The 19,555-nt window shown below is 39.2% G+C and overlaps 1 protein-coding gene across 2 annotated transcripts in view; it reads left to right on the top strand.

Annotated features, from left to right (window-relative positions):
- lrp5 (low density lipoprotein receptor-related protein 5) overlaps positions 1-19,555 on the top strand; it is a 223,274-nt gene that overhangs the window by 169,099 nt on the left and 34,620 nt on the right. For both annotated transcript variants that reach the window (XM_073049585.1, XM_073049584.1), the window contains exons 8-10: positions 13,224-13,440; positions 15,253-15,542; positions 16,582-16,808. In XM_073049585.1, coding sequence (XP_072905686.1) covers positions 13,224-13,440; positions 15,253-15,542; positions 16,582-16,808 — 734 coding nt within the window. The remainder of the gene's footprint in view (positions 1-13,223; positions 13,441-15,252; positions 15,543-16,581; positions 16,809-19,555) is intronic.

The raw sequence follows: 19,555 nt of genomic DNA, 5'->3' as shown, positions 1-19,555 counted from the left end.
AGGCTACGATAAATGTAGACAGAGTCCGTGGACCATGGCTGGTTTTGCTGATACACTGAGCTGTGTCCATAGCTCTCTGTAGTTTCTTGCAGTCTTGAGGATATTAGTTGCCCTACTAAGCCGTAAAAAGACGGTCTGTTTTTGGATAGAAATTAGGACATTTTGTTTTCTCTCTGAAGGGCATGAATCTGCTTAGGACAGCATAGTATTAAAGCAGGTAGTGCTGCTGTCTCACAGCTCCTGCAACCCAGGTTTGATCTTGGCCATGGCTGCTGACTGCGTGCACTTTGCACATTCTCCTGTAATTATGTGGGTTTCCTCCTAAATCCCAAAGACGTGCAGGGCCGGTGAGTTAACTAGCAACTGTAGATTGCCGCTTGAGGAAGGGTGGCACCTTGGGGGAATAGATGGGAATGTTGGGAGAAAAGGTTAGTGGGGAATGAGATAGTACTGTCAGCTAGCATACACCTGATAGGTCAAATGGCCTCATAGCTGTAGGTTTTGGATTTTTAGAATAGAGGAATGAATAGTTATGAGGATTTGCAAAGAACTCCCTGCTATTGAGTAATATCTGATTCTGTGCTTCAAGCTTACTTTTTGTCCAAATCTTAAAACATCTGTTAAAGTCAGTCTTAAAAATGCTCAAAGGATGTGCATCCACCCTCTACTCAGTTGGATAATTTAAAATTACTGACTGTACAAGAAAGATTTTGGTGATGAGATTTCTCAGGGTCAGGCTTAATATCACCAGCATATGTCGTGAAATTTGTTGTCTTTGCGGCAGCAGTACAGTGCAATACATAATAATAGAAAAAAATGTGAATTACAGTAAGTATATATAAAATAGTTAAATAAGTAATGCAAAGATCAAAATAAAAAAGTAGTGAGTTAGTGTTCGTGGATTCAGTGTTCATTCAGAAATCGGATGGCAGAGGGGAAGAAGCTGTTCCTGAAGCTGCTCCTGTACCTCCTCCCTGATGGTGGCAATACACCATCTGAAATTCTGCCAACAATAGCTATATTGGCAGCAAATTTATAGATAGCATTTGAACTGTGCCTAGCCGCACAGTCATGGGTGTAGAGAGAGTAGAGCAGTGGGCTAAACACACATTCCTGAGGTGCGACAGTGTTGTGAGGTGACGATGTTATTTCTGATCTGCACAGATTGTGATCTACCGGTTTGGAAGTCAAAGATCCATTTGCAGAGGATGGTACAGAGTCCCAGGTTCTGGAGCTTTTCAATCAAAACTATAGGAATAACTATGTTAAATGCTGAGCTATAGACAATAAACAGCATCCTAACATAGGTATTTGTATTGTCCAGGTGATCCAAGGCCGCAACAAGAGCAAATGAGTTCGCATCCACCGTAGATGTATTGTGCCGATAGGTAAATTGCAATGGGTCCAGCTCTTTGCTGAAACAGGAGTTAATGCACTTCATCACCATTGATTTGAGTGCTGCTGGACGATAGTTGCTAAGGCAGCTCACCCTAGTCCTCTTGCGCACTGTTGTTGCCATTTTGAAGGAGGTGGCGACTTCTGATTGTAGCAGTGAGGGAGTGAAAATGTATTTTATCACACCCTGCCAGTTGGTTGGCTCAGGTTTCCAGAGCCCTACCTGGTCCTCCATTGGGGCCTGTTGCCTTGCAAGCATTCACCCTCTTGAAAGACAGTCTGACATTCTCACATTTAGGGTCAGCGTAGCTTCAATAGCCAAAAGGTCTCCTAACCATGTCTTCTGATCTAGGAGGAACAATAATCCCATAATTCATTCTTTTATGTCTATATATTAAATCCCTAGAAGGATTAGGCATTGTCAGTGTAGTTACCACTATTTTCTGTGGTTACCTGGTATTATTTCTCATTGTACTTACCCAGTTAAAAAGTCTGGACTTGTTCCTAACCTCATTTCTATTTTGTTGAAAGAAGAATTTTCCTTTTCTACACTCAAATGATCAAAAAGCAAATTTAGACTTTATTGCATTTAAAGAAACATTAAATAACAATTTGCACTCAGGAACGTCTCAAATGCAATGGGAAACCAAAGTTATTGTTGACAAAAATAGGGCTGCACAGCTCTTTGAGTAGTGCCATGAGATGGTTTATACTCTCCTGAAAAGGCAGAAGGGGTTTCTTTTAGAAGACATGTTGAATTGACACTCCAGATCACTGCCAAAATCTACTGACTGAATTAAAGACAAGATTTATCGTCTTTGATTATGTAGCACAGTAGTAACTTATCAGTGATTGAAAAGATACATGTACAAACATAAGCATAGTTGTCACTCCTTAAATTTATAGAGTCTTTTCTTGGAACAGGAGTTTTGGAAATTATTCAGACAGCTTTCTTCGGATTCAGGTTTCCCCCGCTATTCGAAGGTAGAGCGTTCCTTTGAAACGGTTCGTAAGCCGGAATGTTGTAAAGCGAAGAAGCAATTACCATTTATTTATATGGGAAAATTTTGTGAGCGTTCGCAGACCCAAAAAATAACCTACCAAATCATGCCAAATAACACATAAAACCTAAAATAACAGTAACATATAGTAAAAGCAGGAATGATCTGACAAATACACAGCCTATATAATACAGGAATACTTTTCTACGATTACTGCAGCACTGTCCACCGCAGTGAAAATCTCACGCAAGTGCTCTCGGCAGCACTTGCGGCAGAAACACACGGCACAAGCACTCCCGGCAGAAGCATTCTTTCCAGTAACCTTTAAGCTATGAAGCTACCGAATAACACATAAAAATACACAGCCTATATAAAGTAGAAATAATGTACGTCCAGTGTAGTTTCACTTACCGGAATTGGGAAGACAGTGAGCACACTGATGATGGTGTGTTAGGCTGAGTCGTCGGAGGTTGGGGTGGTGGGACACTGGGGTGTCATCTCATCGTCGTCTGTTTCCATCAGGGCAGGCAGGTCACCTTCTTCTATGTCTGCCTGCCTCAGTGTCGAAGGTCGAGTTTCGTCCTCTGCTGTGGCTGATGTGGAAGGATTGAAGAATGACAGTATGATTGACTGCTTAGCCTCATGCATTTTTCTATCATACTGTTCTTTGTAAGCACTCAAACCGTCCTGCAAATATGCCCTAAACCTACGTACCCTTTCAAAGTTAAAGTCATACTTTTCTGCAATCATTGCAGCGTTGTCAATCACAGCGAAAATCTCACGCAATTGCTTCCCGTTCAGTTCCTGGACGTCTTCACTTTCCGGCCATTTGCTACTGCGTTCGGTTTCAATTGTTATCGTTTCCTCTTCATCAGCTCTTCATCTGTCAGTTCTTGGTCATGGGATGCCAAAGCCTCTTCAACATCATCTTCATCAACTTCCACAAAACCTTAGCCAAACTCACTACGCACTTACTTCGTTCACCACGATCAAAACGCTTAATTATGTCTAGTTTTACGCTGAGTGTAACACCCTTACGCGCTCTTTTAGGCTTTTCCGATACCTTAGAACTCACCTTGTGAACGGATGCACAAAACAAATCGGCATAAAGCACAGATGCTCACAGGCACGTGTTTAAGCAATGCCGACTAGAATGCAGTTCCGGGGGAGGAGGTTGGCTGCTCAGCAAGCGCTGCCTTTTTTCGTTACAGTGAAAACACCTTCTGTTAGCGAAAACAGGTAACTAATGTAGGTCTTCCGTAACAGCGAGTTGACGTAAAGCGAGCGTTCGAAAAGCGGGGGACGTCTGTATTCTTGTTGAGTTCTGACAAAGCTGTTTTGGTCTATGTTCTTTTTCAAAGTTTTGCCTTATCAAAAGATTGTAGATTTGAATGAAGTGAAGCCACAGATGGGAGTAGGAGAACACTTTGTAATCAGTGCCCCCATTTGTGGTCTCTTCTTTCATTATTATCCCCTTCTTTATTTGCTGTCTATCTTCCCCTATTTACAGAGTTTTATCCCCTAACTGGCACTTGTTCTGTATGGGTATTATAACACTACTGAAAGACCTTTGCTGCCCAAAATTTATCACAACAACAAACCATCTGGTTGATCATTGCAGTTTGAGGCCTTTCCTGAGGACATATTACTTGTTATGTTTCTCTAAGTGCAGTACTGTCTGCTCAAAAACAAATTTGGTTGGATTTTTAAACAATGTGAAGTGAGGAAAGCAACTATATGAAGCCAAATGTTTCCTTTGATAATATAGAAATGAGCTAAGGTACAAATCCCAACTTTTCTGAGTAACCTCTCATTGTGTTCATTTTTCAGAAAAGAAGCAGTGTTCAATAGAATATGGTGGATATACTGTTCCTGTGTATATGTTGGTGTATATCAGTAACATATCTTCAGGCAACTTGTGACTTTAATATTTCCTTTCATCAGGAACCCAACATAGTAGCTAAAAACATATAAAAATACTAACTTCATGTGCCCTTTTTTTATTGCAATCTAATTACTTATTCAGCAGTCCTATGTTTGGTTGAAAGTCTACTTCGCATGTAACTGATGATGTGCAGACTGGTGATAATATCTCCTCTTCGCTGACGATCAACACTGGTGCACCTCAGGGGTGTGTGCTTAGCCCATTGCTCTACTCCCTCTATACCCATGACTGTGTGGCTAGATATAGCTCAAATATCATCTATAAATTTGCTGTTAATACAACCATTTGTTGGTAGAATCTCAGATGGAGATGGAGTAAAATATCCCAGCTAATTGAGTGGTGTTGTGGCAACAATCTTGCACTCAATGTCAGTAAAACGGAAGGCCTGATTGTGGGCTTCAGAAAGGGTAAGCCAAGGGAACACAAACCAATCCTTACAGAGGGATCAGAAGTGGAGAGAGTGAGCAATTTCAACTTCCTGAATGCCAAGATCTCTGAGGATCTAACCTGGTCCCCAACATATCGATGCAGCCATAGAGAAAGCAAGATAGTGGCTATATTTCATTAGGAGTTTGAAGAGATTTGGTTTGTCACCTAAAACACTCAAAAGCTTCTACAAATGGACCTTGGAAAGCATTCTGACAAGCTTTGTCGCTGTCTAGTATGTGGGGCTACTGCACAGGACTGAAAGAAACTACGGAATGTCATAAAACTAGTCAGCTCCATCTCTGGAACTTGCCTCTGTAGTATCCAAGACATCTTCAAGGAGTGGTGCCTCAGAAAGGTGGCATTCATTATTAAGGACATGCATCACCCAGGTCATGCTCTCTTCTGATTGTTACCATCAGGAAGGACGTATAGCAGCCCAAAGACACACACTCAGTGATTCAGGAACAGCTTCTTCCCCTCTACCATCTGATTTCTAAATAGACATTGAACCCATGAACATTACCTCACTTTTTTTAATATATATTTTTCCTGTTTTACACTATCTTTAATCTAATTATTTTATATATACTTACTACAATTGACCTACTTATTTTTTTAAATTCTATTTTATCATTAATTTCTTTGTACTGCTGCTAAGTTTAAAAAAAATCCACGACACGGGTTGGTGATAATAAACCTGATTCTGATATCATTTGAGGCAGCCACTTCAAAAGTATCAACTGTTGCAATTTGACTGTGATGCCCGAAGTGTGGAGTAGGTGAGGACACTCACAACCCTTCTGAAGAAGGTCCATGCTTTACATAATTCAAAGCACGACTGTTAAGTGCCATTGTATTGAAAGCACTGTGCAAATACAAATTATCATGTTAGTAATCTGAGGAGTTTTACTTGGACACATTGTCTGCAGCTGAATTTCCTTGATGTGTGTTTTGAACCTCAATGGATGTGGTTGCAAAAACATGTGTGGAGGATTCTTTTAGAGGAAGCAGCTGGTATGCCTGGCTAAAAGTAAAGCCACAGGAAAAGGGAGTCAAATGTTGAGAATAACACAATATAGATACATATTTTTTTACTGCATAAGTTACCGCATCTTTTCTCCGCTTACTGCTGTCACAACACAGATGCCGTTAGTGTGGCAGACTAACTTTTGTGGTTGCTCTAAGTTAAACAGATTTATACTTCTGCTCTCATTTAGCCAAAACCTAGTTAAAAGGAGGCAGCAGCTGCCAGCAATGTTAGCACAGCCACAAGAGATCAAGAGCAACGCACACAAAATGCTGGAGAAACTTGGCAGATCGGGCAGCATATGTGGAAATGAATACACAGTCGATATTTTGGGAAGAGATCCTTAATCAGGACTGGAAAGGAAAGGAGAAGACACCAGAATGAAAAGGTGGGGTGAGGGGAAGAAGGATAGCTAGAAGATGATAGTGAAGCCAGATGGAAAGATAGTGGAGAGGAAGGAATCTGATAGGACAGGATTGTGTACTGCAAGAGAAAGGGAAGAATGAGGGGCACCGGGGTGGGGAGGGGAAAAGAAAAAAGGAAAACAATTACCAAATTACCAGAAGGAGAAATTGATGTTCATGCCATCAGGTTAGAGGCTACATAGACGGAATATGTGGTGTTGCTCCTCCATCCTGAGAGTGCCCTCATCGTGGAGGAAGAGGAGGCCATGGACTAATATGTCAGAAGGGGAATGGAGATAGGAATTAAAACTGTTGGACACCAGGAAATTCCACTTTTGGCGGATGGAGTGGAGGTGCTTAGCAGGGAGAGGGAAAGTTACCAGGATACTTAGTTCCAATGGTAGTTGTGCTTCTTAGTCTAAGAATTGCAGAACCTGTCAGCCAAGAGGGTCATGAGGATGTAACTATGACACAGGCACTTATTAGGGATCCAGAAGTTGATATTTGAGGAGCCTTAACTGCTGAACTTTACAAAGAAGGGCGAAGTTCATGCAGCCTGTGTGGATAAGAGTAGAACTCAGCATGGATGAGCAAATTGACCACACCACTGGTCAGTGGTGGCCAGACATGGGAATGGTATTGTTTCTCAGATTCAGAGAGTTAAACATCATGAAAACTGGTCCTTTGACCATCTTGTCCATGCTGAGCAAGATATCTAACCACACTAATCCTTTATGTCTGCATTTGGCTGATGTCACTTCCACAAACAGAATGTTCCATAAATCCACCACCCTCTCTGTGAAAATTTGATCGTCAAATCCCCTTTAAATTTTTGCCCTTTCACCTTACACCTTTGCCATCTCCTTTTAGGCTCCCAAATACTGGGGGGAAAGATTGTGACTATCTATCCTATCTATGCCTCGCATAACTTTATAAATTTCTATAAAGTCACGCCTCAGTTTCCTGCGCTCCAAGGAAAACAATCCAGGCCTATCCAATCTTTCTTTATAACTCAAGCCCTCCAGTCCAGGCAACCTTCCTATGAATCTGTGCTGTACCATTTCTAGCTTAACCATATCCTTCCTGCACTTTGTACAATCATAACATAACATCCTAACTCTTATACTCAGTGTCTAGTTGAAGAACTGCATCAGGTCGGGAGGGGTGAAGACCTGGTAGGGCTTGAAATCCAGGATGAAGGCTTTAAAACTGAAGCTCTGCTGACTGAGGCAACAAAGTAGGTCAACAGCATAAGGTTTTGGGTGAACAGGCCTCAGTGCAAATTGTTTTGGATGAGCTGAAACAAATGAAAAGAGAGCCTTGGGCTCTGCAGCCAAGCACAGTATGGGTTTTCAAAGACTGAAGATAACAAAGGCGTACCTGAGTGTTGTAGCAGCAGGTGTGCTAAGGCAGATGCAAAAACTGTTCATGTTACAGTCATACTCGGAAGAAATTACAGATAGAACAGATATAGCACCATAGTTATAAAAAGACTGTTTCAGTTTCAGACGATTGCTGTGGGACCAAGTATGCATATGAGAAAGGGAAAGGACAGGGAGAAAGGGGGGGATAAAATGGTTTGGGCCTTCCTAATGTTTTATTGAGCCAAGTATCAAGCAAGTTCAGATGTTAACAAGCTAGCTGACAAATTAAGTAAGTTGGAGGGTCAAGAGAGGTGACTTGGAGCTGGGTGTGGAAGACTGTAATTTTTTTGGATAATACTGAATTACTGCTTTTGTGTTACAATGTAGGCCCCACCAGCCAAATCACTGTAAGCTGGCAGCATGCAGCAATGAATCCAGGAAGCTTTGCTGTCCTGTTTAGACTACATGTTATAGATCTAGTTGCTGGTGTTGCATCAGCCGTGTCAGGCTTGTATGCAGCTAACTAATAGAACAACACCCATCAATTCTGTAAACTAGTTGCACAGGAAGAGAGGTAAGGGCCAGGCAGACCGGGCAATTTTCCAGCTGGAAGTAATGTAAATGCTATTTGATCTGCAGACAAAATAAATTCAACATTTAATATTAAAAGTACATAAAATGCTTTTGTTAATGAAGTATTTAATATCATTGAATGTTTTATTTTAATTTTGATTGAAAATTCATTAACTTATAATAAAGTAAATGCTTACTTTTTCTGTTTGTGCTTGGTTGTACATATAATTTCCTTGCCAGGTCTTAACAGCTCCAAGTATGTATTTCACTGCCCTTAAATAAGATCCTGGTGCTTTTTCCCAGCCAATACTCCTTTATCCCGATTCTACCATCCTGTGGCAGTCTTGCACCTTCATGAATGAAACTTCAAAAAAAGTTCAAAAGAGGAAAATATGGATCAACCAGCTAAATGGTGGTTGTGATTACAGAACTTGTTATACGGGGTGAAATATTGAGACCTTTCTGAGCCTAACAATAATCAGAGATTCATATGAATTTTAAACAAGAGAATTATGCTAAACCAATAAAGGAATAGAAAAGATGTTGCTATTTATTGTTAAATTTTGAATTTTCAGGTGGGATTTTTTAACATGCCTCATAAGGGCTAGTTATATTTTTTTATTTGCAGCATTAAAGTTGATTAAATAGAATAAATCAGAATGTATCAGATGAAGCAGTAAGTATCAATGGAGAGAGCAAAGGAATTGAAATTTCAGATCAATAATTTCATCAGACAATTGCCTCTGCAGATGCTGTCTGACCTGGAGTAGTGCTAAACTTGTTTGTTTTATTTCTATTCTCACAGTATTTAGCTTTTGAAATTGTTTCGTGTTGCCTGAGGAAAAACACAAAAAGTAGCAAGTCCTGACAAAGGGTCTCGGCCCGAAACGTCGACAGTGCTTCTTCCTATAGATGCTGCCTGGCCTGCTGTGTTCCATCAGCATTTTGTGTGTGTTGTTTGAATTTCCAGCATCTGCAGATTTCCTCGAAGTAGCAAGTGGAGCTTTTTTTTGTGGAGATCAGTGTGTAGATGACTATCCTGGAAGCCTTTTTGTCAAACTTGAGATCTGGATATGATTCAAGAGAGTTAAGTGGAAAATTACTAGTGATAGCAGAGTAACCAACTACAGATTTTAAGAGAGAAGACAGGAGAAAACAAAATTGATGAAGATTGAATGAAGGGAGATGCAGTCATTGACAAAAAGCGTGAAGTGGTGCACATTTGCAAAAGAATGCTGTGACAAAATAAGTAACTGTCGAATCCATAACTGGATTGAACAAATCAATGTGAGTCTATATTTACTTTGATTGTTAGGAATGCAAATAGAGGTGACCATAAAATGACAAAGAGCAATAATTTTCTGCCAAAAAAATAAATGCTATTTATGAAGCATACAATAATCATTATTGCTAAACCTTTGAGATTTTGACCATACTTACAACATACAGAATATACCGGAAACACCTTCTGGTTTCCTTGTTATGTGAAATAAATGGAAAGTAGTGGAAGGATGTGGTGAAAGTTCACTAGAATGCTAACGGAAAAGAGAAAAAAAAGTTGGAGAATTGGAAGCCTGAATCATTTTAAGTGGCATGTGAAAGTTTGAGAAGACCAAGCAGAAATTTTCAAAATGCATACAGATTTTGAAAAGAAAAGGAATTGTGATTTTATTTGTTAGTTGTGAAGTCATTAAGAAATAGACTGGAAGTCATGTTCAAAGGGATGTTGGAGAAAAATCTTCACAAACTACATAGTTGAACTTGGAAATAGTACTAACATCCATTTGGATGCCCTAAAAAAAAATCCTGTAATTATCCAAAAATATTGTAGAAACTGTAGTGTGGTGATTTGTAGCCAGAATCATGTTCTAAAATGGGATATGTGTGGTTCCAGATGGGACTTCACCAAGTTTAGCTCATTTGGCAGTACTCTGCAGCAATCATGCAGGAGTGTCAGCTCTTAAAGGCACATTCTCTGTGGCAGCAAAACATGTACGTACATACGTGTGTGTATGTGTTAGAGATAGAGAGAATATTGTCAAAATGAGCTCTATACAGACAAAATACTGTTGTTTCATTCTGCCACTTAACACAGACTTACTCTAACCCAAACTGTTGTTTCATTCATATCTCATAAAGTCAGAGGCTTTGAATTTTAATTGGAAAAGTATTTGAAAAAATGTAGAAGAATACCACAGATATTAGGCCAAAGTGAAAGTACAACAAATTCAAACAGGGTTAGGCCCTGAAGCATGAACATCTTTGTTCTTGAGTAAGATCAAAGATCTTCTGCATCAGTTCAAGTTTTCCCACCTTAATTTCCTTATTGTTCAAACCTGAATCTATTTGAAAAGCTGAGCATCCTCAGCTCTTTTGGAATAGAGAACTTTAGGCACTCACAGCCCTTTTGAATTAATAAACAAATTCTCTTCATCTCAATCCCAAATGATTGATCTTGAGACCATAAGTCCTTAGTTTTAGAAGCTGAAGCCAGGGGAAACAGCCTATCCACAACACAACTCTTACTGAACTTGTCAGCCCACTCTTGTCAGCCAAGGCTCCTCCAGATTTACAACTATATGATTTTGTCAGCAAAAATGTTAGGAAAATCTGTTGCTTTTTTGGATTCAAGTTTTGATTATTACAGAAAAAGGAATGGTTTGCATGTAAACTCTGCCATCCGCTACTTTGAGACGTTCTAATTTTTTTTACAGCATTGAAGGTTCTTTTTAACAATATACCAACTGCAATAAGAAAACCTACAAAAGCATCAAGATTGTGCAAACTAAATAAACTACATGTTCACAGCATTCTCTTTTTTTTATTTCAGGTCTCTAGAATCTACGCTTAATTTACATTTGTTCTAATTTTTATTCCCATAACACTTTTAGCAAGGAAGTTTCAGGTTGTAGACCCAGCAAAGATGACCAAATGGTAATATATTTCTGCATCAGGATCAAGCTTTGAATACTGTGGGACTGCAAGTAGAAAGTATTCCATCATGACTTGTGCCATGCAGACAATTGAAAGACTCTGGGATGTCAGGAATTGAGTCACCACCACTGGATACCCAGCCTCCGAACTGCTGCTATAGGACTAATGTTTATGTCATTGGTTTGGTTAAGTTTCTGGTCAATGATGACTCCCAGGATACAGATGTTTGGTGACTCAGTGATGCTAGTACTACCGAACATTAAGGATAGATGACTGAATTCTCGTTTGTTCAGATGGCCAATGTTAGTTGGCATCTCTCAGCTCTTAAATGTAGACATGGACTGCTTCATCTTCTAAAGAATTGAATATAGTGAATTAATGACAACATCTCTCCATCTTACCCTGTGATGGGAGGAAGGTTGACAATGAAGCAGTTGAAGATGGTTGTGCCTAGGGAACACCTATGGCAATGTCCTGGATTTGCAACGTTGACCTCCAACAACCATAACCATCTTCCCTTGTTTGACATATAACTCCATCTACATGCTTTTATACCCACTGACTTTAATTTTACTAGTGCTCCTTGATGCCACACCCCACTCAATCATATATTGTCTTGAAGTCAAATACAGTCACTGTCACATTAACTCTGTTGTTCAGCTCTTTAATCCATGTTCAGACAAGTCGTGGAGATCTGGAATCAGGTGGTCCTGGTAAAAAAATCTATAGGACACTAATGAGTGGGTTATTGGTGATTAACTGCTACTTGATAGCATTTTTCTAACCTCTGCTGATAATTGAGTAAAAGTTATTTGAACGATAATTAACTGGATTGCAATTATTTATTCTATGAGAACAAGATAGACCTAGGAATTTTTCTACTTTGTCTTATAGATGCCAGTATGGTTCAAAGCACAACAAATTTTGGAGTGGAACTCCTTAATACTATAATACGAATGTTGTCTGGTTCCATAGATTTTGCTGTCTGGTGCTACCAGCCATTCCTTGACATTTATGTGAGGTGATTCAAATTGGCTAATGACTGTCTTCTGTGAAACTCAGGAGGAAGCTGGGTAAAATCATTTCTGTCCAAGCATGATTAAAATTGTTTTAGCTTTACCTTTACTGCTCAGAACATGGAGATGGGGAATTTTCTCAGAACCACCTCCTCCCAATAGTTGTTCTATTGTCCCCATCATTTATGATTAGATATGACAAAACTGTATAGCTTCGTCTGAGTTCTAGATTATGAGATTGCCAAACTCTATCCATCTCAAGCTCTTTTTGCTTTTTAACTAGTCCTGGGGTTATTTGCTTCAGTGTTTCAAGTGGAGCTCTGATCAAAGTTGATCAAGTGCATGTTGACAAAGTACGATGAAAAACTTGCAGCAGCATCACAAAAGCATAGCATCATATTAAAGTCATCTGTAGAGTTGAGACTAATGTTTCGATTTGAGTTTAATGCTGATTTTAATTTGTGCATATTCTGTATTTGATGAAATAATGTATTTGCTGAAGTCGGCAGAAAAGATCCTGAGTAATTTGTTACATCCTGAGTAACATCAAGCAGCAATTTATTATTGGTAGACTACCCTTACCATTGCTAGACAAGCGCTTGTTAATGCAAAAATTAAACTGGCTCTTGCAGCACGCTTTAGCTACCGAGTTGGTCATACAGATCTGTAGCTGATATGCTGTGTTTATTTTTCTTTTTTCCATTTCAATAGCTTTTTATTTTGTTTAAATACTGTTTCAATAGATATTCACAAGAACGTTCAAAATATTGAATTTTGTTTCAAATGAACTAGGTTCAGATGGTCTCAACAGAGAAGAATATGAACAACATGTGATATAATTGAATTATTAATTAAGCATATTTTAATCCTTTGAGTATTTGTGGTTTAACAGTGGAAATTAAATTCTCATCGACTCTTCTACCAACATTCTGAGCCAATTTATTTCCCCAGCTGAGTTTGGTCTTGACGTTGGACTGGAGCCCTCTAGGCAAAATCATATAAAACATATATGATGTATGGGCAGCAATAGGTCTTACCTTGTGAGCTGATAGTGAAAAATTACATTTGGAGCTATTTTAAGTTGTGCATATAATTTGATCTCTGACCTGGATATTTTTGTATCTGCTTTCAATAGGTAATCAATGTAGATGGAACCGGCAGGAGAACACTTGTGGAAGATAAGCTTCCTCACATATTTGGGTTCACTTTATTGGGTGATTACATCTACTGGACTGATTGGCAGCGACGGAGTATTGAACGTGTTCATAAGCACCGTGCAGAGAGGGAGATAATCATTGATCAGCTACCAGACCTAATGGGATTGAAGGCAACAAGAGTTACAAAAGCATTTGGTATGTTATTTTGATGGATAAGTATTATTTGGGCTTATGAAAATATCATTCATGGTCCTTTCCTTCATTGTCAATTTTGACTACTTTTCCAAAATGCAGTGGATATATACTGCAGATTGGCATTACGTGAGAGTGTTTTATTCACACTGATCTGGTTATCCTCTTGCTGAGCTGATTACCATCAGTGCCAAGAATTTGTGAGTGATTATTCCTTACATATAAAGACAGGATAGCTTTTGTGGCTTCTGAGTTGATGAACTGATCCAGTCTTTTATGTCAGCATGTAGAGAATGGGGGGGGGGGGGGGGGTGAGAATATGCCTCACATTCAGTCATACTTGAAATCTTCACCTTCCATTGCTCAACCATTGCAATGGAATCTGGAATCCTCTTCCTAAATCTCTGCCTCTGCTCTTCAAGGTTCGTGGGTCTCATCTGATTCAATGGACACCAGTCCCAGAATCAAATGATATTTGATAGTGCTCCTGTGAAGCACGTGACTATATGAAACTTTCTGCCTGACTGCAAGTTGCTGTTGTTTACAACTTCATTGTGCTGTCATTCTGTGAAGCAAAGCTGACCGTGAGTTTATCCGAGGTATACTCAGGTAGAGCAAGCACATTCAACCAGAAGACACTTGGAAACAATGAGAGTTCCTTTGTCAGAATATACCTTAAAAGTTAATAGAAATTTATTTTAAAATGCATTCAATAATTGAAATTGAAAACATTAAATTAGTGAAAATTGGCATGTGTAAAGGCAAAGGAATGGATGCTAATTATACCTAGTTGTACCCTCTGCTCAGTAAGATGAGGGTCTATCGTTTGACTCCAGGGATGAAGCAGGCAGTCAGCTGGCAAGCATATAATCTCCAGTATTTTCAGAATCAGAATTAGGTTTATTACCAGCATGTTTCATGAAATTTGTTAACTTAGCAGCAGCAGTTCAATGCAATACATAGTAATATAGAAAGAAAATTAATAAATAAATTGCAGTAAGTATATATATGTATATTGAATAGATTAAAAATAGTGGAAAAACAGAAATAATATATTTTTTTTAAAAAGTGAGATAGTGTTGATAGGTTTTAGGAATCATATGGCAGAGGCGAAGAAGCTGTTCCTGAATGGCTGAGTGTGTGCCTTCAGGCTTCTGTACCTCCTCCCTGATGTTAATAGTGAGAAAAGGGCTGATGTGGGTCCTTAATAATAATCATCACCTTTCTGAGACACCGCACCTTGCAGATGTCTTGGGTACTACGGAGGTGAGTACCCAAGATGTAGCTGACTAATTTTATGACTTTCTGTAGCTTCTTTCAGTGCTGTGCAGTAGCCCCCCTGCACCAGACAGTGATGCAGCCTGTCAGAATGCTCTCCACTACTGCGTATTACTGCATCGTGGTTTGCCGGTGCCAAAGTCCAAAGTGTACTGACATACGCTGCAGCTAGCCACTGTTTCTCAGCTGATCATACACATGAACTGGCCCAGTCTTTGAGAGAGGTACTCAAAATTACCTGACCTCAGAGTGCACTGCAGTACAATTCATGGGTTCAAGATAAGAGTAGCAAATAGTTCCTGTTGAAAGTGTTCTCTCTGCAGTGTCCATTTTGCTGAGTTTGTTTATTACTGAGTGTACTTCATATATGCAGAGTGGCTTGCTGTTTCTCATCTCAATATGAGAATACTGTTTATAGGTGTACACCATCTCCATAGCAGAACTGCAAAATTAAGTCTCAACTTGTTCTATGTCCTTAGTAATCATTTTTGTTGTAGTGAATTCTTTTAATAATGTTAGTGTATCATGCTCTTACAGGAACAAACCCATGTTCAGAGAATAATGGAGGATGCAGTCACCTATGTCTGTACGTGCCTCAGGGTCCACGGTGTGCCTGTCCAATGGGCCTGGAGTTAATAATGGACATGAAAACTTGCATCGTACCCGAAGCCTTCCTCTTGTTCTCTAGTAGGGCAGACATCCGTAGAATTTCCTTGGAGACCAACAACAATGATGTGGCAATTCCATTAACAGGAGTGAAGGAAGCATCTGCTCTTGATTTTGATGTTTCTGATAACAGAATTTATTGGACAGACATTAGCTTAAAGGTAACAAATTAGTCACCCATTCTGAGAATACCTGAGAATTTTATTCAAAGGAAAGTTTTGAAATCTGTCAGTGGAAACCAACAAGGTTAGACAATGTGTAACCGAGGCCTTATGGATTGATTGCCTATTTCTTCATTGTAATATTCAATGTTTTATGTTTTTAAAGATATCATCATTAAAACTCTTTTTCATATAAGATCATTCCTAATTAAGTAAATTATATATACTTGCAAACAAAATAGACACAAGTTACAATTGCCAGTAATAGTTAATTGAATTAATAAATTTGATTCTGGAGAATTTGGGGCTAAATTGGTATTTCTTTGGGGAGATATAATTTGGCCGAGGAACAGCTTGCTTAGTTCAGGTTTTGTTAATTTATTAGATAGGGCACCACGGTATTGTAGCAATTAGCCTGACACTTTTACAGCTTGGGCCACTCTGGAGTTTGGAGTTCAATTCCGGCATCATCTCGGGGAGTTTGTATGTTCTCCCCGTGAAACACCTGGGTTCCTCCAGGTGCTCCGGTTTCCTCCCACAGTCCAAAGATGTACCAGTTAGTAGGTTAATTGATCATTGCAAGCTGTCCTAGCATTAAAACAGGTGAGTTGCAGGGCAGTGCGGCGCAATAGGCCAGAAGGCCTCTGTATCTCTAAGTAAACAAACAACCAAAGAAATGAATAAATAAAAATATTGCTTTGAAGGCAGCGAGGCAAATGAATCAAGTTTCTCTGATCCGTAGCATTGAAAATTTTGGCTATTCAATTGCAAATATATTGTATGAACATAAATAGTTAAGTTTTTGCAATTTCTTAATTTATATAAATTAATAAAATTTAGAGGCTAATATGTCACTTTTAAATACAGATTTTTGGAAAGAAAGTAACAGCTTTTGAGTGTTCAGTTAACAGGTTATTTTCTATAGAAAATAAGCAAATATCTGATGTATTTGAATAATTAATTTCTTGTCAGCTGCTTGACATGAAACATTGTTTAATAAGTGTAAGATATTTCAAAATTTTATTTTTTCCGCTAATAGACCATCAGTCGTGCTTTCATGAACGGAAGCTCTGTTGAGCATGTGATTGAGTTTGGCCTTGATTACCCAGAAGGAATGGCAGTGGACTGGCTGTCAAAAAACCTTTACTGGGCAGACACGGGCACTAATCGGATTGAGGTGGCACGTCTAGATGGACAATATCGACAGGTTTTGGTGTGGAAGGAGTTGGACAATCCACGGGCTTTGGCTCTCGATCCTTCTGAAGGGTAAGGGGAAACAAAGTATATTTCAGTATAACTTGTTCTGAAGGTTGATAAAGTCTTGTTAGAAACTTGATTGTAGACTTGACGATAAAACATATTTACAGAAGTTACATCAGCCTGAAAGTGTTATAGCATTTCATATATCTTTGATTGTAATTTATTGTCTTTCCATATTAGTGCCTGTTGATGTTATTGACGTTGATATCTGATATTATCTTTCCAAGTTGGCATAGTAACGTAGCAGTTAGCATGACGATTACATCTCCAGCGATCAATGATCAGTTCCCACCACTATCTGTAAGAGCCTTTATACATTCACCCTGTGACCGCAAGGGTTTCCTCTGGTGGAACATGCTGGTTGTTGATGCAAATGACACATTTCACTGTATGACACAATATGCATGTGGCAAATAAACCTAATTTTTAATCTTTTTCTTTATCTTGAAATTAAAAATGATCAAGACCTTATGTATACTGAAAGATTAAAAGTATAAACATAAAACATTAGCAAATTTTATCAGTTTACAAATGGATGCTTTGACCATTATAAACAAGTTTGTTTTGTGTTTCTATTTAATAGAAATTTCACTGTTTTATATGGAATCTTGGGTATGAGTTCAGTCGGTAACCGGTATGTTAATATCGTAAGATCATAAGACATAGGAGCAGAATTAAGCCAGTCAGCCCATTAAGTCTGCTCCACTTTTCCATCACGGCTGATTTATAATACCTCTGAATCCCATTCTCCTGCCTTCTCCCCATAACCTTTGACACACTGCCCAATCAAGAACCTATCAATCTCTGCTTTAAACATACTCAATGATTTGGCCTCCACAGCCATCCGTGGCAATGAACTCCACAGATTCACTACCTCTAGCTAAAGAAATTCCTCATCTCTGTTCTAAACTGAAGTCCTTCTATTCTGAGGTTGTGTGCTCTAGTCATAGTCTCGCCCGTTATAGGAAACATTCTCACAATATCCACTCTATCTGGCCCTTCAATATTCAATAGGTTTCATTGAGATCCCTCATTCTTTTAAACTTCAGTGAGGCCAAGCCCAGAGTCATCAAATGGTCCTCCTTTCATTCACGGAATCTTCTCTGAACCCTCTCCAATGCCAGCACATCTTTTCTGAGCAATAGTGCTGAAAATTGCATACAATACTCCCAAATGTGGTTTGACCAGTGCCTTACTAACTTCAGCATCACATTTGCTGTTTTTATTCTAGTCCTCTCAAAATGAATACTAAAATTGCATTAATCTTCCTTACCAGTGACTCAACCTGCAAGTTAACCTCTAGGGAATCCTGTACAAGGACTCCCAAGTCCCTTTGCTCCTTTGATTTCGGAATTTTCTCCTGGTGTAGAAAATTGTCTACACCTTTATTCATTCTACCAAAGAGTATGACCATACACTTCCTACACTATATTCCATATGCCACTTTTTTGCCCATTATCCCAATTTGTCTAAGTCCTTCTGACAGACTCCCTGCTTCCTCAACACTGCCTGCTCCTCTGTATCGTCTGCAAACCTGACCACAAAGCCATCAATTCTGTCATCCAAATTACTGACATACTGTATAACGTGAAAAGAAGCAGAGCCAACATGGACCCCTGTAGAACATCACTAGTTACCAGCAACCGATCAGAAAAGGCTCCTTTTATTCCCAGTCTGCCACCTGCCAGTCAGCCAATCTCTGACCATGCTCATATCTTTCCTGAAATAACATGAGCTTTTGTTAAACACCTTCATGTGCAGCAGCACCCTACCAAAGGGCTTCTGAAAATCCAAGTAAACAACATCCACTGACTCTCCTTTGTCTGTCATGTCTGTTATTTCCTCAAAGATTCCAACAGATTTGTCAGTCACCATGTTGACTTTGGATTATTTAATCATGTGCCTCCAAGTACACCAAAAACTGATCATTAATAATGGACTCCAGCATCTTCCCAGCCACTGAAGTCAGGTAACTGGCCTATAATTTCCTTCCTTCTACCTCCCTCCTTATAATCTGCGATTTTCCAATCCTCCAGAAAGATCATTACTAATGCCTCAGCTACCTCCTTCAGAACCCTGGCGTGTAGTCCATCTGGTCCATGCATCATATCTTCTTCAGACTTTTCAGCTTCTCTAGAACCTTCTCCTTAGTAACAGCAACTACACTCAGTTCTGCTCCTAGCACTCCTGAATTTCTATCATATTGCTAGTGTCTTCCACAGTGAAGACTGACAGACAATACTTATTCATTTTGTCCGCTATGTCTTTGTTCCCTCCAATACTACCTCTGAGGTGTCATTTTTCAGCAGTCCAATATCCACTTTCACCTCTCTTGTACTCTTTATATGTCGGAAAAATCTTTTGATATCCTCTTTGATATTATTGGCTAACTTTCCTTCATTTTTCATCTTTTCTCTCCTTATGGTTTTTTTAGTTCCCTTCTGTTGGCTTTTAAAAGCTTCCAAATCATTCATCTTTCCACTTATTTTTGCTGTCTTTTATGCTCTCTTTTCCTTTTATGGTGTCTTTGACTTTCTTTGTCAGCCACAGTTGCCTCATCCTCCCTTTAGAATATTTCTCATTTTGTCCTGCATCTGTCCTGCACCTTCCAAATTTCCCCCAGAAACTTCAGCTATTGCTGTTCTGCCATCATCACTGCTAGCACCCCCTTCCAATTGACTTTGGCCAGCTCCTCTCATGCCTCTCTAATTCCCTTACTCCACTGTAATACTGATACACCTAACGTACCTTCT

This window comes from Hemitrygon akajei, chromosome 6 (assembly GCF_048418815.1).
Source record: "Hemitrygon akajei chromosome 6, sHemAka1.3, whole genome shotgun sequence".
NCBI lineage: Eukaryota > Metazoa > Chordata > Chondrichthyes > Myliobatiformes > Dasyatidae > Hemitrygon > Hemitrygon akajei.
Note: the sequence above shows the minus strand (reverse complement) of the source record. Positions and strands in the feature narration are given on the sequence as shown.